This window comes from Rhinoderma darwinii, chromosome 4 (genome assembly GCF_050947455.1).
Source record: "Rhinoderma darwinii isolate aRhiDar2 chromosome 4, aRhiDar2.hap1, whole genome shotgun sequence".
Taxonomy (NCBI): domain Eukaryota; kingdom Metazoa; phylum Chordata; class Amphibia; order Anura; family Rhinodermatidae; genus Rhinoderma; species Rhinoderma darwinii.
Genome location: NC_134690.1, coordinates 250,056,981 through 250,080,989, shown reverse-complemented (window position 1 = coordinate 250,080,989; position 24,009 = coordinate 250,056,981). Strand labels below are relative to the sequence as shown.

Genomic DNA, 24,009 nt, shown 5'->3' with positions numbered 1-24,009 from the left:
ATGGTGGGTGTATGCCTGTATTATTGAGAGGTAAACTATTTATATATATATATATATATATATAATAGAAGACAGATAGGAAATACGAGGCACTCACCGCAGTGGCAATAATGATGTGGAGGATACCAACGGCTTAGTCGAGCCTTGACAAAGCGCTTGTAGCGTGAAACGGTCGTTGGCATCCTCCACATCATTACTGACCAAGATCAACCTCAATAAATCTTTTTTATTGCCACTGCGGTGAGTGCCTCGTATTTCCTATCAAGTTACACATACGTGCTATTTTCCACCGATGAGCACCCCACCGCCAACATTTTGACAGCTTTATTCCCATGTGTTCTGAGCCACACAGTGTTTATATGTAGCGACTGTGTCTTTCCCTGCATTGGAGCAGTGCCAGCCCCCTTTCTCCTCTTACTACAACATTATATATATATATATATATACACATATATACACACACATACATATGTACACACATACACTGTACATTATGACGGGGCAGGTCTGGCAAATAGAGTGGGCATTTTTTAACGAGAACCCCCCTCCTCTATAATGTCCATATAGCCCTTATAGGACATATGGAGAGAGGTTGTCACCACAAACCTACAATAAATACAGGTCATTAAGGAGGCAAAGATTGCAACAGCAGTTGGTTCAAAGACTGTAACTAAGCTTCACTGTCGTAAGAATGGAGTCTATAAAGGTATATGTCTATGTATATATTTCTTCTCACATAGAATTGCTTAGAGGGGTTCTCCAAGATAGGCAAAAATAAGGGAGGTGGGGGAATGTCATAAAACTATAAAAGACCCATTAATTACCTGACTAATCTCCCAGCGTTCCAGCGCAGCCGTTCCGCTGCTCCCTGCCGAACTTTGTTGACAGTGCTGCAGTAATGACATTCCTGTATACCCAGGTGATCATTGCAGCCAATCACTGGCCTCAGAAGTATACGGCACATAACCACTGAAGCCAGGGATTAGCTGCAGCAGTCACGTCCCGGTGTCTAAACATTATCGCTGCAGCCGGAAGTAGAGACAGACGGGGAATCGGACAGCAGCGGAACATTAAAGAGAAGAACATAGCTTTTTTATGTTTTTACAGCATTGGTTTAGAAGAAAAAAGCCCTGTCATTTGTAAAGATATATTATGAAATCAATGACTGCATAATTTTACATATATACACACACACACACACACACACACACACTATATGCCCAAATGTATGTGGACTCTTGACAGTTACACCTACAGTATATGTGCTTGTTGGACATTCCATTCCAAATCCGTGGGCAATAATTTGGAAATGACCCCCTTTTCTGGCTATAACAGCCTCGATTCTTCTGGGAAGGCTTTCCACAAGATTTTACAAAGGGTCTGTGAAAATTTGTGCCCATTTAGCCAAAATAGCATTTGTGAGGTCAGGCACCGATGTTGGTTGAGAACATTCCAATTCATCCTAAGGCCTTAGTCATACAAATGTTTTACGTGCGTAAAAAATGCAGCGTTTTTCCTGCATCGCAGCTCCGTGTGACATCCGTGTACGGTGCGCGTCTGCGTTTTTTATGCGCGTATGTCATCCGTATCTCACACGTTTTTTACGTCAGCAAAAAAAACTGAAGGAGGTGTTTTTCTTTTTCTCATAATTTCTTTACCAACTGTTGCGTCAATCACGGACAGCACACGGATGTGCGTCCGCGGCTGTATGTGATTTTCACACACCCATTGATTTCAATGGGTATGTGATGCGCAAAAAACTTACAAGTATAGGACATCCAGTGAGTTTCACGCAGTGGACACACGCTGTGTGAAATAGACAATGTCTGAATGGCTCCATTTAATTGCATAGGTCCGTGTGACGTCCGTTGTTTTAACACGCGTAACAGGTGTTGGATGGGGTTAAGGTCAGGGATCTATGCTGGCTACTTTAGTTCCTCCACATCTAACTCATCAAAGCATGTCTTTATAGACCTCGCTTTGTGCACTGGGGCACAGTCATGGTGGAACAAAAAAGTGTCTTCCCTATACGGTTGCCACAAAGTTGGAAATATACACTTTTCTAAAATGTCTTGGTATGATGTATCATTAACATTATCCATCGCTGAAATTAAGAGGCCTAGTCCAATCCCTGAAAAACAGCCCAAGATCATTATTTCTCCTCCATCAAATTTTGCAGTAGACACTATGCATTCCGGTAGGTAGCGTTCGCCTGACATCTGCCAAACCGAGATTCATCCACCAGACTGTTAGATAGTAAAATGTGATTCATTACTCCAGTGAACACATTTCCACTGCTCCAGAGTGCAGTGGTGGTGTGCTTTACAACACTCCAGCCAAAACTTGGCATTGTGAATGGGAATCTTAGGGAAGAGTGCAACTGCTCTACCATAGAAACCCATTTCATGAAGATCCAGATGGACTGTTCTTGTGCCGATGTGAATTTAGAGGCAGGTTGGAACTCTATAGTGAGGATAGGCGATTTTTACGCTAGGCAACCCCACACTGTGATTGCTAACATTTAAATCTTTGCTCTTCTTCTTGTTGCTTTTTTAGCAATGGTGCAGAAAACACCCTTACAAGAATGCTTCAGTGCGTATAGTGATTTAAAACAAATGACCCAGGTTGTGTAGAGAGGGTAGCATCTTCTCTTTGAACAAAAAAACAGCCACTCCAGTTTGGCTTGGATCTTGCTCTGCTTTTCTCATCAATACTCGCTCATCACAAGGTGAAAGCTTACGGGGGCCGCTTGAACATTTCAGGCAGCTTGTCACAAAAACATCTTATTTGAATTTCTGTATTGCATTTGCCACTGTGTTCCAACTCAGTAACACTGATTTGATAATCGTTGTGTACCCTTGTCCTCGTCTTTGAAAATTAAAGAATAATTTTTGATGTGGTGCCATTGTTGTCAGCATTATAGGCTATGGAACCTTTGATTTGACATTATTTTTAATGTATGTATTTTCTGATACTAAGCACTAACTAGTATACTATTATTAAAAGTTTTGTTTCAACTTCCATGTATCCACTGCACAGAGAAGCTACAGAACAACTTTGTCAGCCGAATCAGTGAGCTGGACTGACGGCTAGGCTGACAGTGACTCCTGTGTTCCTCTAACACTTTATCTAATCCAAATACTGCTTGAACAAGGCTGCAAGTCAAAACACTTGACAAAGTTCACTTTTTTGTCAAGACATGGAGTTCGGTCCAGAACGTTATTTATTACTGTTATACAAGAGCCAGTTGGACTTAACACGTATACTATTGCTTTGGTTTTGGAACCGGTCCAAATTTCTTGTTTTTGTACTAACCGAATTACTGATAAAATCTATGTTATCAACTGAGATTTTATTAGTTTTAGGATTAGATGAGATGTCAGAGGCACACAGGAGCACCTGTCAGCCAAGCATTCAGTGCAGCTCACTGACGGATTCGGCTAACTGCTGTGTTCTGCAGCTTCTATGTACAGTTTATATATAGAAGCTGCAGTGCTGAAACAAAGCAACATTTTTAACAAAAGAATATTAGAAAAAAGCTTAGTATTAGAAAATCTATACATTAAAAAAAATATGGCATCAACGGTTTCCATAGTCTGAAAGTGATTTAATGAGTTAAGTACTACTTCCAATTATCCAATAATTACACCGATTTGAGTGTGATAGCTTAACAGACTGATCTACTGATGAATTAACCCTAAACTAGAGGCAGAAAATATTTTATCAAGTTGTATTTTTTAACTTTCAGAAAGGTGCACTCATTTCTGCAAAATGGTTTTTTATCCTTTTGGTAAGAAAATAATATTTTCTTGTTTTGTTTTGACATGTTCCATTTGTAACTGATGAACAAGAGTTGCTGGTACATTACGTCAAATAGGAACTGCAAATTTGTATTATTAGTACAGAGAAATTGCTGAATTTATTAGGATACTAGTCATGGTGACACTGGATTGTAGACTCCCTATGAAAAAAACTAAAATCACTATGTCCTCCACAAATTAGATACATAAGCAGCAGTTGTGACTTCTACCATTGGATGATTTTTGGGCATTAGTATTAAGTATTAGCTACTTTGACTTTGCATACAAGGGATAATTTGTGACAGAGCCAGTACTGCCTTAAGTATGCACCTTCTATATGGTAACAATACATGGTGTGCAACCTCAGATTTTAACATTTAATTGGTTTTATATGGAATGGAGGGACTAGTTGCTCCCGTGATGCGTCTTTATTATAGATAGGGGGTGGGATCAAGGGGTTGGAACATATTAATATTGGCAGGAGAGATCGTGTAAAAGCCAGATAACAACATGGTTCCAATGACCCGAAGTATTTAGGGGAATGCACGTAATAAGAACTTGGTACTGGCATGCCCATATCCAACATGGAGTAAGAGATACTTCCTGTTCCAATTCGGCAGACTACATTATACAGATATACATATAGTTTTCTAATCAAATTATAAAATCTGCAACGCAGGCCCTGTGCAGAAGTAAACAAAATACATTACTGAGGTTATACGATTAAATGTTGCTTGGATGTGCTCACTTGCTGCTGCATCTGTGTGTTTGTTTGCTTTTGCATTGCAGTCAAAGCAGATAAGCATCTGCCAATTTATTTGACTTTGTTAGGAACTGCTGACTATTTTTTGCATTTTAGTATTGGGGTGGTCCTACATCTCGGTCGCGCACTCCTCCCACCTGTCCAAGGCCGTTTTTAATTAGATTCATTACTTCATCATTCAGCAGCCATATTGTTATTCGAGTCCTGATGAAACATTTTATTCTGCACACCCATCCTAAAAATATATATATATATATATATATATATATATATATATATATATATATATAGATAGAATGTCCACCATCCAGCAGCACCAGTCAGGAATATAGGTGGGTGCACGTCCCAGGAGCCTGATCACTGCTCCCAGATCCTCAATATTCGTCCAATAAGAGACAGAACTCCAATTTGTGATAGAGAAAACGGCTTTTTATTAGCCCCTGTGCGACGTTTCGGCTCTTTACATGGAGCCTTTCTCAAGCAGAAAGGCTCCATGTAGAGAGCCGAAACGTCGCACAGGGGCTAATAAAAAGCCGTTTTCTTCATCACAAATTGGAGTGCTGTCTCTTATTGGACGAATATATATATATATATATATATATATATATATATATATATATATATATATATATATATATAGTAGTACTATACAGGGATGAATGAGAACAAAGACCACTTACCTAATTGCCAGTCTACAAAACTTTCTGCAAGCTCCTAAATTTAACAGTCTTGAAAAAATTCTGGTTTTTCTAGCATTTTTATTACATATAAATAAGGTCAAGACAATTACATTTTATTAATAGCAAGAAGAACTAATGAACGCTATATGCCGTAAAACCAACTTCAACTAGTTTAGGAGTCTACTGCCACCTTCTGGCTAAACAAGTATAAATATAGGTGTTACCCTAATATAAAACATTAAAATGAATGAATAACACATGACAAAACTATGTTGCGATAACCAACCATGTACATTAACAGCTGTTTATGTGGTAATTCAGACAATGTCTTAAGAAAATCTAGAGTAACAAATTCCAGGTGTGGGATCATTGAAATACAGAATACCAGCAAAATATGTTGCCATTTTTTATGGCAGGAGATTTGATAACTTCACATTATTGGAAAGCGAGGGAATATTTTTTGGGACTCATTCTTACTTACCAAAAAATACAGATACTTCTGTGTGATAGTAACCACTTGGCTGTTTTTTCTTTAACATAGAGCAAAGATCCAATCTCATCAATGTATCCTCTCCAAAGCAATGCTCTTGGAAATTCTTATACAGATTTGCATCGATCTTTTTAATTCCCTAAAAAAGACAATGTATTTAGGTAGCAAACCAGTAGGTAAATCTAATTTCTTGTGGACCTCATATAGACTATACATTTACCCATACACCTCTTTGCTATACTACTAAATAAGAACACTGTAGTCACCTAGTCCTGAATGCTGCACTGGGTGTGGGTCTTGGGTTTAGCTCATAAAAGAGGGTCACAACTGGGGCCCTACTCTTCTTTTAGCTAACCCCTAGAAGCCAGAATTCTGGCGAAACGTGTGTCGGCTGCATAGTCTCTAACCTAATTTTAGTGGTGCTGCAGTAGGGTCCACCTTCTATTTTCAATAGCCTAGTCTGGTGACTCATACCAAGCATGGTCAGATCTCAATAGCAAAACAGCATTTATAACGTTTCTGTAACACAAAGGTTTTACCAGAGAAACACAACTCCGTTGTTTAGACATAGCCTCCAAAATGCAGGAGCACCTAGTGGATTTTGGGGCCTTCTTTTTCTTAGAGTATTTTTTCAGCACCATGTCAGGTTTGAAGAGGTCTTGTGGTGCCAAAACATAGAAAACACCCCCAAAAAGGCACCATTTTGGAAACTAAACTCCCCAAGGAATTAATCTTAGGGTTTAGTGAGCATTTTAACCTCATAGGTTTTTGGTAGAATTTCTAAAAACAAATTCACACAAAAAGTAATTTTAGCACAGATTTTTTTCACAAGGAATAAAGGAGAAAAAGCACCCCAACATTTTTAAAGCAATTTCTCCTGAGTACAGCAATACCCATATGTGGCCATAAATTGCTGTTTGGACCCACAGCAGGGCTTAGAAGGGAAAGAGTGCCATTTGGCTTTTGGAGTACAGATTCTGGAATGATTTTTGGGTTCCATGTCGCATTTACAAAGCCCTGAGGGACCAAAACAGTGGATACCCCCTCAAGTGACTACATTTGGGAAACTACACCCCTCAAGGAATTCTAACTTGGAATATAGTGAGCATTTAGAACCCCACAGAATTTTTGCAAACTTTATTGGAATTAGGGCTAGAAAACGACAATCTAATTTTTTTTCTACTAAAATATAGATTTTCTTAATTTTCACAAGGGATAACTAGAAAAAGCACCCCAACATTTAAAAAATAATTTCTCCCAATTACGGCAATACCCCATATGTGGTCACAAAATGCTGTTTGGACAAACGGCAGGGCTCAGAATAGCATGAGCGATATTTTGCATGTAGATTTTGGTTGATTGTTTTTTTGGGTGCCATGTCACATTTGCAGAGCCCCTGAGGTACCAGTACAGTGTAAACCCGTAAGAAGTGACTTCCTTTTGGAAACTACACCCATCAGGGCATTCATCTAGGGGTGTACTGAGCATTTTGACCCTACAGGTGTTTCATAGATTTTATTAGAATTAGGCAGTGAAAATGTAAAATTACATTTTCTCTAATATGTCGTTTTGGCTCCTAATTTTTCATTTTCACTAGGAGAAAAACACTACATAATTTGTTATTTCAATTCTCCAGAGTATGGCAATAAGCTATTTGTGGACCTAAACTGCTGTTTGGGCAAATGGCAGGGCTTAGAAGGGAAGGAGTGGCAATACGCTTTTGGAGTGCAGATTTTGCATGTTGCATTTGCAGAGCTCCCTGAGGTACCAGAGTACAGTGGAAGCCCTCGATAAGTGACAAAATTTTTCGAAACTACGGCCCTCAAAAAAAACAAAACATTTTCCTGGACATACGACAAGGCTCAGGAGTGAAAGAGCACCATGCACATTTGTGGCATATGTTGGTGATTTTCACAGCAATGGCCCACAATTGCAGGGCTAATAGTAAATAGTCAAATAGTTAAACAAACCCAAAAATAGTGTCCCCGATTTTGGAATCTACACCCCTTCAAGGAATTTAAGGTGTGCAGTGAGTACTTTGAACTCTGGTGTTTTTTGCTAGAAATGAATGCGCAGTGGATGGGGCAAAAATTGCAATTTTCCACTGATATGCCATTTAAGTGCACAATATGCTGTGCCCAGTTTCTGCCACTGAAAACAAAAACCTCATAAACTGTTAAGCGGGTTCTCCCAGGTATTGGAATGACATATATCAGGACGTAAACTGCTGTTTGGGTACGCTATAGGGTTCAGAAGGAAAGGTGCGCCATTTGGCCTTTGGAGCACAGATTTTGCTTGCTGATAGTTCTGTTTAAAATGTGGGGGCATATGTAAGCTGTGCGGAGTATATCAGGGCATTATAAAGTGGTATAATAATGCGGTAAATTAATAATAATTCATAGATGTGTGGCCAGTGTCACACTGATAAATGGTGTCCAATAGTTTCCTTTTTTGGAACACTCCAGCACCTCGTATGTCGCCATATTCTGCGAGCCATAACTTTTTTATTTGTTCGTTGATGTAGCTGTGTGAAGGCTTATTTTTTGCGGGACACTCGGAAGTTTTTATTGGTACCATTTAGGGTTACATGCTATTTTTGAATAGGTATTTTTATTTTTTGAGAGGTGTGGTGACCAAAAAACAGTAATTCTGGTATTGTTTTTTAATTATTCTTTTTACAGCTTTCACTGTGCGCTATGAATGACATATTTACTTTATTCTACAGGTCGATATGATTACGGCAATACCAAATGTATAGTTTTTTTATGTTTTACAGCTCAATAAAATCACTTTTTTTTAAAAAAAATTTATTGGTATAATTTTGGGGTAAAAGCTACTTTTTGATCCTTTTTATTAAATTTTTAGGGAGGTTTTTTTCAATCTATGGCGTTTACCATGTGTGATAAATAACATAGCAGTTTTATAGTTCGGGTCGTTAAGGATGCAACGATACCAAATATGTATAGTTTTTTAATTTTTTACTTTATTTTTTATTTTTCTGCAACATATTTTCTTTTACTCTTTTTTTATGTCCCACTTGGGGACTTGAAGGTCCTACTGTCTAATCGCTGTTAGAATACACTGCAATACTCATGTATTGCAGTGTATTATACCTGTCAAGTTTCATACTGACAGGAAGCCTATTACGTCCTGCCTTTGGCAGTTTCTGAGTTCCGTAGATGGCAGACCTCTGCACCCTACAGCAACCATCGGCACCCTGCAATCGCGTGACAGTGGGGCGCTGATTGACCACGGCATCAATGGGTTAATCGGCGGGGACCACCACGATTGATCCCTGGGGAATGAATTGTGATAGGCTGTTATCTCAGTCATCACAGCTCATATTTTTGGCGGGGAGGAATGGTGCAGGGTAATGCTGCAGCATAATATTACTGATCTGAGCAAGAGCGATGCGCTCAACTCGACGTAATAGTACTGAGCATAGCGTTAAGGGGTTTGAAGGCTATAGACATCTTTGCAGACATTTGTTTTTCACTATTGCATTTACGTATTTTATAAAATAAGATATATTCACAATTGGTTTTAATAAAAAAATTAGCACTGTCTTCTGCAGCTTTTATGCCTTACAGTACAATACAAGCTGCTACAAGCTGTTTAGTGCTCAGTACGATAGACCAGCTTATTGCCGACTCGTCACTAACCTCTCTCTGCTCTCCTGAACACTATTGTAAGCTGGAATCTTTACATCCATAAAAAAAGACATTTACATCAAATAAGAGGTCACCTTAGAATAGCATACAGTAGAGCATAAAGAGACAAACTAGAGATAAGAAAAAACATCTGCAAAAGGTGTCCTTAGCCTTTAGTATCCTTTTATGCATGAGGGCACCTGGGAGCCAGAAGGATACACAGCATAATCGTATCAGTGTATTTTGAATCCGTACACGTAAGCCAAAATTAGGAGTGTGTCCAAATCCCTGAAAAGGTACAAATCTTTTTGTTATTTTGGTTTTGGCTTACAAATACTGATGCAAATTACGGCTCTAAATATTTCTGTGTGAATTGGTTTTCTTTGTAAAATTTCAACTATATCCCAAAAGAGGCAGAAAAAAGGTGCATAGCATTTGTCCATTTTTCTGTACATTGTAGTATATATTATTTATAACTGGCAACTTAAATGACACTATTTTCTTAGAAAGGCTGGTATTCTAGTAACACAGTTCTGAAACATTTAATAAGAGCTCACCTGCTTGCGCAGCTTTGGTGCTCTTGATAACTTCATGAAGGTCAAATGGGGTACAAAATCTTTACATCCAGTTACAGAAATGCCCTTATCCATAAATATTTTCCCTGTGGCTTCTGTAAAGACAGAAAAACATATTTTTCAAAAGGAGTTTTTATTTTTCCATTTAATACACTCATTATGGTGTATAGTAAATTAAACTTTGTAAACCCTAACATCTGACGACGTGATCGTTGGTTTAAAACACTACTGCAGTATAGTAACTGCAGTAAGGCTATAAAAGAGACATACAAGGCAACTCACAGATTCTGTTGCTATGTTATTCCAGAGTTAGGAAAAAAATAGTTTTTCGAAATGGAAAATTTTAATTAAAAAAAACTATCCTTCACCAAATTCTGCTGCCCATTTATTTAGAATTGAAGGCAGACCAAACTACAATTGCAACCAATGAATATTCTGCAGTGAAACACCATCCCATCTGGCTTGTATTGAGTTGGTCAATCATCTAATTTTTAACAAAAAATGGATCGAAACACAGAAATAGTGTAAGGGCTATTTGACAAAGGAGGAGAATGCCTGAGTACTGCATCAGATGACCTGGACTTCACAGTCACCGGATCTAAAATCAAGAGATATGCTTTGGAATGAATTGGACCAGAGAGTGAATGAAAAGCGCAAAGTTCTAAACGTATATAGGAACTTCTTCAAACCTGTTAGAAAACATTCAAGGTGGCTTCCTCATGATGTTATTTACTTATACAGTGGCCAAATAATCCGATCACTTGGTTCAGGACAAATAACAGCCTAGCAACTGAAACATCTATACAGTCAGAGGTCTGTCACTTGACACAAGGACTTCTCACCTGCATTTATGTTGACTGATGCCACTGCAGTTCTTTTTTTTTAGGTTTCTACGTGCCTGGGACATTGCATAGCAACAATCCAAGAATTCCCTGGGCAATCTGTTTAGTCCGGTGTGTACTGTTATCACACTAAAGCTATTGCTATTGCCAAGAGTTCAAGAGTTTGCACACTGCCTATGACATGAATGCTGCTGCACAGGGCACAGTATGCAGCCTCTCCTGTTCTTTTTCTGCATCCTAAACCTGGATCTGTAGCTCTCTAGAATCCTGCTAAAAAAATTTAATAATCTATGGAATTCTAGCTTCTAATAGATTCGATGATGTGACTGGACACATCACATTGAACGACTCATAGGAATGCATAGAGAAAGAGACTTCCGGTCCACACAGCAGACGCTGTATGAATTGGCTGGTCACAGTGTGGCAACGTGACCGCATTGCGGCCGGGATATTTTTAAAACAAAGCGCCCGGTAAGAGAATAGCCTGCCCATCCTTTTACCAGGTGTACTGTACAAACTGTAGCAATAATAATAATAATAATACAAAAGTTTGCTGACTGACTATGGTGGTAGCTCCTTTTGCCTCTAATACTGATCCCCATCATGTTAAGATATTACCAATACCCATTAAACACTGTTTAATATTAAAATACAGAAACCCTATTTAAAAAAGTTAATGTTAATTATAAATTATAAACTAGGCTCAAATTTAGGGAACAAACCATTTATGGAAGTTGAATCCCAACAAGAAAAATTTTATATTTCTCACCAGTTATTTATTTTAAAGCAGCTATAGAGGCTTCATTTGTCATCTTTACATATACAACTTCATGCTTAAAGTCAGAGATTCCATAAAATGACAGACCCAAAATATTTCCCTGAAGCAATTCTTCAATTGGCTTTTTGCTGTCCAAAAGTGCACTTGTTGCTCTGCAAAGTCAAGAAAAAGTCAACTTTGAATAGATTAATTAATTCAGTAAATATCTATACTTTAACTATTGTCAGGAAGATACATTTAAAGCTAGTTTTGAATTTTGAATGTATGTATTAAATGAAAGTTATGGACTTAGATGTGATCGGTAACAGCTCGATCCTGCGTGTCAGAACCCACAGAATCTGCTGAAACTGAAACCGTCAGTGCAGCTGAATCAGCGCTAGATACAGCTGCTCTGTATACAGGATACAAAGTAATAAAAAGTAATTACAAAACTGCATCAAACACACTGCAAAAAAAATAAAAATAATTTCAAAAGGTGTAGATAGCTTTTAATCAAAAAAAAAAAATTGCTTACAAAATCTACAAAAGGAATCTGGACAACTGTTTGTAATTTATTTATAAATTTACTAACAACTACAAGAGCACAGAAGAGGTTACTACACAGCAGAGCAGCCAAAAACAAAATAAAATAAAACAGCACTTTATTTGGCAGACAGTACTGACTTAAGAATGGGGATCGAATCAAAACTACTAAGGCCATGCCCTCCCCAGCTCACAAAGCTACATAAATTAGACATCAGAACAAAAATTTGGTTGACAACTCTTAGGCGGAATTCACACGACAGGGTTTCCCGGCCGGATGCCGGCCGTTCATAAATCGGCCGGCACCCGGCTGCATTAGGAACAATAGACCCCTAATGGGGCTATTCACACGACCGATTTTTTGACAAGCCGGGAAAACCGGCCGTCAAAAAATGGAACATACCCTATTTTCGGCCGGGTACCCGGCCGCCCGGCTCCCATAGAAGTCTATGGGGCCGGGTAATACACGGCCATCACCGGAATGTGTCCCGAGTGATGGCCGGGTCTACCGTCGCTCGCGCTCTCCTCATCCTCACAGCGCAGAGTGCATGTGAGGAGGAGGAGGAGGGTCTTTTTTGCTCCCTGTAGGAGTCGGAATCCCGAATACCCGGCCGGGGATTGGGGATTCCGCTACAGGAGAAGTGCGTGACTACACTGTCTATATATGGACACAGCGAAGTCACTCACTTCTGCAGCGGAATCCCCGACTCTATGGCCGGGGATTCCGCTACAGGAGAAGTGCGTGACTACACTGTCCATATATGGACACAGCGATGTCACTCACTTCTGCAGCGGAATCCCCGACTCTATGGCCGGGGATTCCGCTACAGGAGAAGTGCGTGACTACACTGTCCATATATGGACACAGCGATGTCACTCACTTCTGCAGCGGAATCCCCGACTCTATGGCCGGGGATTCCGCTACAGGAGTAGTGAGTGACTACACTGTCCATATATGGACACAGCGATGTCACTCACTTCTGCAGCGGAATCCCCGACGCTATGGCCGGGGATTCCGCTACAGGAGAAGTGAGTGACTACACTGTCCATATATGGACACAGCGATGTCACTCACTTCTGCAGCGGAATTCCCGACTCTATGGCCGGGGATTCCGCTACAGGAGAAGTGAGTGACTACACTGTCCATATATGGACACAGCGATGTCACTCACTTCTGCAGCGGAATCCCCGACGCTATGGCCGGGGATTCCGCTACAGGAGAAGTCAGTGACTACACTGTCCATATATGGACACAGTGACGTCACTCACTTCTGAAGTGGAATTCCCGACCTGTGGCAGGGAATTCCTCTCCAGGAGAAGTCAGTGACTACACTGTCCATATCAGTGACTTCTCCTGGAATGTGGGGGGGGGGGAATGGGTGCAACCTACAGGGGGCTGTGTGGCATCACCTACAGGGGACTTGGTGGCAACCCCTACAGGGGACTTGGTGGCATCACCTACAGGGGGCTGGGTGGCATCACCTACAGGGGGCTGGGTGGCATCACCTACAGGGGGCTGGGTGGCATCACCTACAGGGGGCTGGGTGGCATTACCCACAAGGGGCAGGGTGGCATTACCTACAAGGGGCAGGGTGGCATTACCAACAGGGAGCTGGGTGGCATTACCTACAAGGGGCAGGGTGGCATTACCTACAAGGGGCAGGGTGGCATTATCTGCAGGGGGCTGGGTGGCACTATCTGCAGGGGGCTGGGTGGCATTACCTACAGGGGTCTGGGTGGCATTACCTACAGGGGAATGTGTGGCATTATCTACAGAGAGCTGTGTGTGGCAACAAATTTAAATGAAATTCATCCGATTTTAAAATGGACAGGGAAAAAAACGGATGCAAATCGGGTGCAAATCGGCCGGTAAAAACGGCAACACGGCTCGGAACGGAATCGGAACGGATGCAAACCGGATACAAACCGGCCGGGAAAATCGGCCGATTTTTCCCGGCCGACACTCGCACCCTGTCATGTGAATGAGGCCTTAGTACAAATGTGGAAATATGGAAATGTTTCCAAAAGAGGACACTGAAAAACATTTAGGCCTCATTCACACGGCAGGGTTTCCCGGCCGGGTGCCGGCCGTTCATAAATCGGCCGGCACCCGGCTGCATTAGGAATAATAAACCCCTAATGGGGCTATTCACACGGCCGATTTTTTGACGGCCGGGAAAACCGCCCGTCAAAAAATAGGACATGCTCTATTTTCGCCCGGGTACCCGGCCGCCCGGCTCCCATAGAAGTCTATGGGGCCGGGTAATACCCGGCCATCACCGGGATGTGTCCCGAGTGACGGCCGGGTTTTCCGGCTCTTGCGCTCTATCTCCTCCTCCTCACAGCGCAGAGTGCATGTGAGGAGGAGGAGGAGTTGATGCCATTCTGACGAATGGCATCGCTGTACACGGTGTGGCAGGGCCGGGGTGTACAGCAGGTGGAAGGGAGCGCTGCGCTGGCTCCCTTCCCCTGCTTGTTAAAAGCGCCCTGGCCCGGCGACACCTTTAATGTCGCCGCTAGCAGCTGCAGCAGCTGCTACTGCTGCTACTACTGTAGCGACGCCACTATAGCAGAGCAGGGAGGTATCTCCCCGCTCTGCTATGTGCTAGCCGCACTTTAGCTCCTTGAAGGAGCGGAATCCCCGTGTGTTCGGGGATTCCGCTCCTGGACAGAGCGCTTGATGTCTCTGTCCATATCTGGGCAGTGACATCAGGGGAAACTCCTGAAGCGGAATCCCCGAACACATGGGGATTCCCCTTCAGGAGTTGCCGATGATGTCACTGTCCGGATCTGCCCGGCCCGGCACGGATGCATAACTTTATGCAAACCGGCCGGGCAGAATGGCCGATTTTACCGGCCGGCACTCGGGCTCGGACGCGACCCGGTCGTGTGAATCCCGCCTTAGGAATCCTACAGTACCAAAATACCAAAACAAACTAATTGACAACCATAACCCTAGGAACGTAGATCTCAAAAAAAAATTATTTCCATTATTTAATTTAGCGCTCGAATCAGGGAGACAGCGCTATTCAGGTCGGTAGACCAGTTCATCTTATATGACCTAGTGACAAGTCCTCTTTAAAGAGGCTCTGTCACCACATTATAAGTGCCCTATCTCCTACATAATGAGATGGGTGCTATAATGTAGGTGACAGCAGTGCTTTTTATTTTAAAAAAACTATCTATTTTTACCACTTTATTAGCGTTTTTAGATTTATGCTAATGAGTTGCTTAATGCCGAAGTAGGCGTATTTTCACTTTAGACCAAGTGGGCATTGTACAGGGGAGTGTATGACGCTGACCAATCAGCATCATGCACTCCTCTCCATTCATTATGTGCTGTCTTATATATACACATTAACAATACTGAAGTGTTTAGACAGTGAATAGACATTCCACGGGATGTCTATTCACAATCTCTGCACTTCGTTACTGTTTCTATGGTAGTTACAGCCGAGGAAGCGTGATCTCGTTGTAACCTGTCATTTACCGCGTAATCTCGCGAGATCACGCTTCCTCTGCTGTAACTACCACAGAGTAACGAAGTGCAGAGATTGTGAATAGACATCCCGTGGAATGTCTATTCACTGTCTAAACACTTCAGTATTGTTAATGTGTTAGTATAAGACAGCACATAAGGATCTAGCAGGATCCCTATGCGCTGAGTAAATGAATGGAGAGGAGTGCATGAGGCTGATTTGTCAGCGTCATACACTCCCCTGTACAACGCCCACTTGGTCTAAAGTCAAAATACGCCCACTTGGGCATTAAGCAACTCATTAGCATAAATCTAAAAACGCTAATAAAGTGGTAAAAATAGATCATTTTTTTTAAATAAAAAGCATTACTGTCACCTACATTATAGCGCCGATCTCCTTATCTAGGAGATAGGGCACTTATAATGTGGTGACAGAGCCTCTTTAAGTGTCCAAATAACATACATGGAGTCCAAAAACATATGCACCACACATGTAAATCACTAAAAATACTATAGCTCATCTTATTACCCCACCTCTACTTAAATATCCCACCCAGAGTAGGAAAAATGTATAATGGCAAAAAATAACAAAAACATTTTCCATTGAATTAGAGTATATATCCTTTCTTTCTTATACCAGCTTTTCCAGATCCTTTTAAAATTAGAGAACTTTGAGTGCAAATTAGCAGATGTCTCCCACATAAAAATGTCATTAACTAGGCGCCTCCAAACATTCACATTCAGTGATTCCTTGCCATAAAAAGTAGAAAATTTACCGCTTTTTTCTTTAGTTAGTAGTAATCATACTAACGTTTTGCAAAACACATATCCAAGGATTTAAAATCCAGTTTAATTTTATAAGTATTGCTTATCCTTTCTATTATCTCAAACCATTCTCACTTTACTAGTCAAATTACCTAAAATTTCTAGAGACCTCATACTAACGCCACACTTCTGCTCATCACGTCATAAAACTACACATACCTGCATTTGTAAATTCATGACAAGCCGTTTGAAGTCAAGGATCAATTTGTAAAAACTGAGGCTTTATAGTCTGTAAAAAATAGTAATCTACGCATTGCACTATTAGTGGACAACAAAAGCAACTCTGGCACATGTTCACCTTGGACTCTACTTACACAGTAACTTCTTCTTCACTGGCTAAATGCATCACAAAGAGAGTCAGATGGAATGAACCTGGTGGAATCATGGCCCCGGATAGTCGATCATCTACTTGTAACACAGAATTCTGAATAGTCTGGATGTCATCAAGAATCTGGTAATGAGCAATAAAAACAAATAAATAAATACAACAAAACAATTACAAATGAAACCAACTGACACAAGAAACAGTTTAACCCCTTAATGACCGGGCCTGAAAAGGTCTTAACTTTTTTATTTTTTTTAATTGCTTTTTTTTAAAATCCCATTAAGGGATAACTTTATTTATAACTTTATTTTTTACTTGTAATGTATTAGCATACTCCCTATGACACAGGCTGCTGTTAGGGCAGCACATAGTGTGCCCCAACAGCAGGCAAACTGAACAGACAGCTTTTCTAGGGCCCCAGGGCTGACTGCAGAGGGATTCCCTGCTATTTGATCACATCATCGGGTTTCCAGTGACTCGATCAAAGAGGGGAGTTCCCTTTGACCTTGTCGTGGTCATGGACCGCGACGATCAAAGGGTTAAACAGCTGGGGTTCAAATGTTTTCGGACCCCAGCTGTATCCAGCAGGCTGCTCTAAGATCTACAGCTCCTGCTTAGAGGATGAGCGCTCACAGCCCCTTCTACAGCGACACCAAAAGACGTCGCTGTAGACTAAGTACCTGCACCGCCTGCCGTCAAAAGACGGTGGGCAGTCGTTAAGGGGTTAAAAGAGCAACTTCATCTAAAATACATGAAACATGAATTAAGCATGTTGTATGAGGTGGGAAAATGTTTTAACAGTCTCCAATAAATTCAATGAGGGTACCATAGAGCCTTGAAACTTTCATTACAAGTTTATTGCATGACTGTCTCAAAATCAGAGCAATACATAGTAGAGAGAAGGCAATAGGGTATTTAATTTATTCAACCTTCTGCCAATCCTTTGTAAGACTGTTCACATCTGCGTTTAGAGCCCACGTCCCAGATTTGATCACAATCAATAGATAAATTAAGTGAACACCGTGACAGAGCTCGACTGACACTATTCAAAGTCAATTGGTTCCATAAGACGCCATTCATGTCCATTGTGCGACGGCTACGGCACTGTCAGTGAGGAGTACAGATGTGAACGAGGCAAAAAAGAGAATGGTGGTTTGAGCCTTGGGCCAGTTCCCACTCCCTCTACAGTGAATGTGAAGAGGGGGAGCCCAAAGCATGCTACCAACACCAAACTAAACTTGGGCCACCTTTCCTAAGGCATACCATTGCAGCTAAAGTGGCTGCTTCTAAGGTAAGCATCATGTTACAGTCTCAAAGTGATGTAAAATAATGTACAAGCCAACGGTAATAAAATACATTGTCCAGTCTTAGGTAAATAAAGCCTAATCATCGTACAATCATATAGTGTGGGCACAACTAAGAGTTTGTTACAGTATCTTTGTTCAAGTAAAAACGATCATTCTGGATCCAGAGTAGGAGAAGGATTTGTGCTGCTGCTGTGTTTATTAGGGTTTCTATAAATTATTTGCATGCACAGCGGCTAACCCACTGAATAGAGCTCTGTTGCAGTTCTGTGCCCAGAGCCTTTTCATGAGATGTGCTGTGCAGAGAAAGAGCAATGAGAAGTAACAGGGGATTCGGGACCCCCCATTCTCACGATTAGTGGCAGTTCTAGTGGTGGGGCCCCCAGCCATCAGATTATTAACTCTCCTGCGGATAGGTGATAATTGTCGATTCTGGGAATACCCCTTTAAGACTGGACAATTCTATTAAACATGTAACTGAAAAGAAAATGATCATATCCCCAAAAAATTAATTACCTTTATATTTGTAATGGGCAGGGATACAAAATAATTGGCCCTCTTTTGCGTTTTACTTTTATCATCATCATCAGCACTTTTTAACGGATGCCTTTTCCTTTTCTGTTTCACTTTTTTGTTCACTGTTTTCGTGGCTGAAAGAAATAATGTTAATAATTATATGTGATATTCATTTTTAATGGATCTGAAGGCTCCCAATAGATGCAGAGAGGACAAAAGAGGAAAATGACAAAAAACAATAAGCTCCTATGTAGTCACCTGTCTTCTCCTAGGTGCCCAGTGTTTATGGCACAGGTTTAAAGTCAGGATCACATAATTAACATGTCTAGGACAAAATGTCCTATTAGGGTATTTAGAGGTAATAGAGAGCCCCACCCCCCAGATTAGAACCCCACTCTTTAAGACAGTGCAAAGTGATATTGCAAAGAACAGTTCTAAATCCTGGAGAATCCAATGCACCCACTGAAATCAATAACCTACCCATTAGATTCAATGGGACATCATGTAACGGAGGGCGCACCCTCCATCTGGAGAAAGAAAGGTTCAATCTCCAGAGATGACAAGCCTTCTTTACTGAGAGAACAGTGATCTGTAGAATAGTTTATTTCAAGAGCTGCTCACAGCAGGAAGAGTAGATGGTTTTAAAAAAAGCTAAGTTAGGGCCTGTTCACATCACCGTTGAACTTCCGTTGACTGGTTCTGTCGGAGGTTCGGTCGGGTTAACCCCTCAATGGAAAGGCAAACGGAAACCTGAGCTTCCGTTTCCCTCACCATTGAACTCAATGGTGACGGACACCTAGCTAACGGTTTCCGTCTGTCACCGTGGTGACAGAGTTCCGTTGTTTCGGACGGAATCAATAGCGCAGTCGAGTATTGTGTTATTTTTTTTATTCCCCTTCTGTTGTCCGCAGTGGCAAATCCGGATGAAAATCTGCATTGAATTAAACCCTGATATGGTACAGACTTTCAGCCGTAATTCCCTGCGGAACCTGGCTTGGATCTGCTGCATTTTTTTACAGCAATTCGGACCCATGTGAATATACCCTAAGGATGTGACATAACAGTGGAGTAAAGGTTTTGGTTAGAAAACCATGTATAAAAAAAAATAAAAAACTTTTGAAGCTGCCCTCAGTCCACAATGCAATATACTGTTAATTCTAAACATTTTCTTATATTATACAATCTGTTACAACATAGTGCATTGTGTAAAGTTAATAAATCCTTCTTCCACCCACCTCAGCACCACTGTGAGTGAGGCTGTCAGGAGCGTGGGGATTCAGCCAGGTAACTCACTGGCCGAGGTGAACTTTTGGATTTCCCTAGTAAAACAGCAGCTTGCATGAAGGAATCATTGGAGAGACTGATGGACCAATGAATAATCACTATGAGAAACTTTTTCTTTACCATCGTCAACATCTAATTAAAGTGTTATTGCCAACTCCAATTGGAGAAGAGCGCTCCACCTAGAGTACTGCCTTTTTTCAGAACTGCTGTAGCGTTAACGAAACATACAGTACTTACTTTCAAACACAGACCCAATGTCGGCATTTGCAAATGGTAGCTCTGTTAGCAAGCTTTCCACTGATCCTGGCTTTTTTTTATGGGAAGTTGTTTTCTTTTGCTTGATTTTCCTTTTTCTCTTTTGCCGATTTCCCTTCGTTGCTTCATTTTCTGAGGATAAAAGAAAATAAGTGTAAAAAGTATGTAAAGTCATTATTCAGTATCAATAATGTGTGGTACATACTGCATGCCAAAAATGTGAGAAATCTAATAGGAATGTTTGGACCCAATTTAAGTGCATTTCTTATGCTGGGTTAATATTTTAAATAACAGTGTACAATACAATTCAAGAAAATGGGGTTTTACAAAACACCACTCAAAGGTTGCAAAAAAAAAAAAAAGTCTGCAAGGATTTTCAATATTCTGCGCATTTTCAAATCCACAGAATGTTCTATATTTAGTGACATTTTCTGCCATGTGTCAGCCCAGCCTTATGAGACAGATATACTTTAATGGGGTTGTCTCATAAGAAACTGTTTCATGGCGTCTGGTTCAACTGCACCCCAGGCAAACAGCTGATTTTGCCAAGGGAAGCCACAGCCAGCCAGACATTTGGCAACATGGCAGACATTCAAAGCCATTTAGGCCCATAGAAGGGAGTTCCTCGTAGGGTATTCCCCTCTATGACATCTATATGGCCTATTAGGAAAGTTGTTGTCTACATGAGACAACCCCTTTAACCATTTGAAGACTGAGCCTATTTTGGCCTTCTGGACCACAGTAATTTTTTTTGTCTTAGCCATAACATATTTTTCCATTGACTGACGTGTATGAGGGCTTTTTTTTTTTAAATACAAGGGGGGACACCATTTTACGGTACATATAACGGATTGATCAACTTTTATTAACTCTCGCTATTGTCATTTGTGTTATAAATTTTGCAATCATGCAAGGCAAATAACCTGTTACCTTTATTCTGTGGGTCGACACGGCGATACCAAATATGTAGGTTTTTTAAAAATATTTAATTAATTATGTACAAAAGAACATGTCATAGAAACAAAAATGGTTTACGGTGTCGCCGCATTCCCAGTGCCATAACTTTATCATTTCTTAAACAATGTAGCCATATGTAGGCTGTTAGAACCTTTATAGGGCACATACAAATTATTCATTAAAGAGGCTCTGTCACCACATTATAAGTGCCCTGTCTCCTATATAAGGAGATGGGCGCTGTAATGTAGGTCACAGTAATGCTTTTTATTTAAAAAAACAATCTTTTTTCACAACGTTAGGAGCGATTTTGGTTTCATTCATTATCAGGACACTAGTAATGTTAGGGCTTGTGTATGAGGCTGCACATAGTGATATATCTATATCGCTAGTGCAGTGTAAATGAATGGAGAGGAGTGCATGACGCTGATTGGTCAGCGTCATACACTCCTCTGTACAACGCCCACTTGGTCGAAAGTCAAAATACGCCCACTTGGGCATTAAGAAAGCTCATTAGCATAAACCAAAATCGCTCCTAACGTTGTGAAAATAGATTGTTTTTTTAAATAAAAAGCATTACTGTCACCTACATTACAGCGCCCATCTCCTTATATAGGAGATAGGGCACTTATAATGTGGTGACAGAGTCTCTTTAAGTTGTATTATTTTTTGGGAGCGGAAAAGAAAAAAGAAGTTATTCCACGGTTGTTTTTGCAGGACTTTTTTTTACGTCGCTTCACATGTGGTTTATATAACATGTTAACTTAATTATATGGGTCCTTACGGTTCCAGCGATACCATATAGGTAAAAAAAAAATTAAAACGATTGTCTCAGAATTGACACTTACCACCTATCCACAGGATAGGTGACATTTTGTCTGATTGCTGGGGTCCACCGCAGGGAGCCCCTACCAATAGAGAGAATGGAGGTCCCAAACCCCCAATTCCTCCTCACAGCTTTACCGCAGTGAGAAGGACTTTGAATGGTGTGGCGGTCGTGCATGTGTGCTGCCACTCCATTCAAAGTCTGTAAGAATGACCGAAACAGCCGAGTACAGCGCTCCCAAAAACAGCCCTGAATGGTACAAGGTGGTACAAAAATACCAAATTAAAACCCATTACTTACAAGAACCATTCATGTCTATAGGATTTACTGTGCTCGGCTGTTTCCATAATTCCTGATCACATCTCCATTGATTCTCCGCCTGGATGCAGTCGCCAGCAGCCATCTCACCAGGCAAGCGTTGGGATGGGGTCAGGGACGTCTGTTCTGTAGATAGATGCGGGTCTCGGAGGTAGAACCCGCATCTACCAGACATTTATGGCATATCTTGTGGATATGTATATTGTACACACTCACAACTCGAATAGTAGATTTCACCCTGGTTTCTCTTCCTCTGCGCTATACTATCAATCCCATGATGCCTTAGCACAGAATTACATAAGCAGCTAGAGCCAGTACCAACTCTGCCTGCTGGGAGGAGAGTGCGATTATACTTCCCTCTATAGTCTCCTATATATGAATAAAGCCAGGGTGGCTGAGCTGTGATCTTCCCCAATAAAAGTATCAACGTAAAGCAACATATATAGTACATTGCTCAACACTGCTTAGCTTGCAAGATTGACATTACTCTTCCACACAAGTGTTAGGCCTCGTTCACATTTGCGTTCGCCATTCCGTTGTTCCGCTCCGTCAGAGGAACAGAACAAGAGAATAAACAGAGTGACGATTCCGTTTCACCACCGACACCACAGGTGGCTGACGTAACCCAATAGCGCTATCTGCAGGGGGGAGGGTGTAACGCTATCTACAGAGTGGGGGTGTGTGTGCCACTATCTACAGGGGGCTGTCCGTGTGAATGTAATCTAAACTAAAGAAAGGAGTACGGCTCAATATTGCAACTTATGTATTGTCCAATAATGCCAGCTATGGCTGTGTTCACATCTGCGTTCTGCTACGTCATAGCAGCAAACCGAGAATACCGAAAGCACCGGACCCGTCGCAAGTTGGGAACCGACAGCACCCGACGGAACTCATTGACTTTAATGCGTTGTTATTTTACCGCCCATAATAACGCAGCATCCGCAATATCTTGTTTGACAAAAGCTACAGAATTAACTGAGCCTCCAATGCAGATGTGAACAGAAATTGCGCTAATGCAGGACTAGGTACATCAGTTTGCATTCTTTCTCCAATCTGTTTTCAAACGGACACCACCAATTCCGGACAGGCTCCTTTGAGTTTAATGGGGTCCGGCAAGATTCTGGTATTTTTTATGCCAAGAATATTACTGTAGATTGCACAATTTATTACCCAACAGAAACCTCAAGTGTGAACAGAGCTTGTACAGGTAGTTAGGCTTTAGACTACACTACTGAGCTACAATAGCATTGAGGTCATGTGACGCGCTGCGTCACGATATAGTCACATTTTATTTACAGCTAGAGAAGCCTCGTATCGTATACATGACAGGCGGTAGCGCTCGCACCTGCTTTTGCCCGCGTTGCTGTGACCTCAGGTTCTCCTTCCCACTCCGAGCCTCGCTCACCCGGCAGGAGCTGGACACTTTCCATGGGAGAAGGGGCCCAAAAAGTCACTCTATAGCCGAGTGCTGAGCCTCGGGTGACATAGCTGTGGACCCGGCGCAATGTGATGCGAAAGGTAATGTTAACCAGAGAGACTAGTTGACGGCGCAATGCCCACATGGTAAATAAACAAATAGCTACGGTGCAACCTGAGGGACAAACTTTGTGCCAAAGCGAAGCTAGAACGGCTGAAAGCTGTTTTATCATAGCGCACAAACAATGTCTCCTACATTTGCTTATATGCACAACCATGACGCTGAAGTCTGTTTGCCGTTTGTTATTCAGATTTCATGGTGGTTTTTCATTCACTACATTTTTCTATTATGAAAAGAAAAAAGTGCCCCCAAATCCAGCCACTGCACCCACGTCAGACACAGTGACC

General features: G+C 41.3%; 1 protein-coding gene across 1 annotated transcript in view; it reads right to left on the bottom strand.

The window, feature by feature from the left end:
* The window catches only part of LOC142759794 (A-kinase anchor protein 7-like), a 160,259-nt gene extending 136,513 nt beyond the window's left edge, over positions 1-23,746 (bottom strand). The window contains 7 exon segments of the mRNA XM_075862384.1: positions 5,725-5,872; positions 9,941-10,053; positions 11,570-11,730; positions 16,718-16,854; positions 18,549-18,682; positions 20,070-20,219; positions 23,531-23,746. Of these exon segments, the coding sequence (XP_075718499.1) occupies positions 5,725-5,872; positions 9,941-10,053; positions 11,570-11,730; positions 16,718-16,854; positions 18,549-18,682; positions 20,070-20,219; positions 23,531-23,615 (928 nt within the window). The 5' untranslated portion in view covers positions 23,616-23,746.
* Between the last annotated feature and the right edge of the window lie 263 nt (positions 23,747-24,009).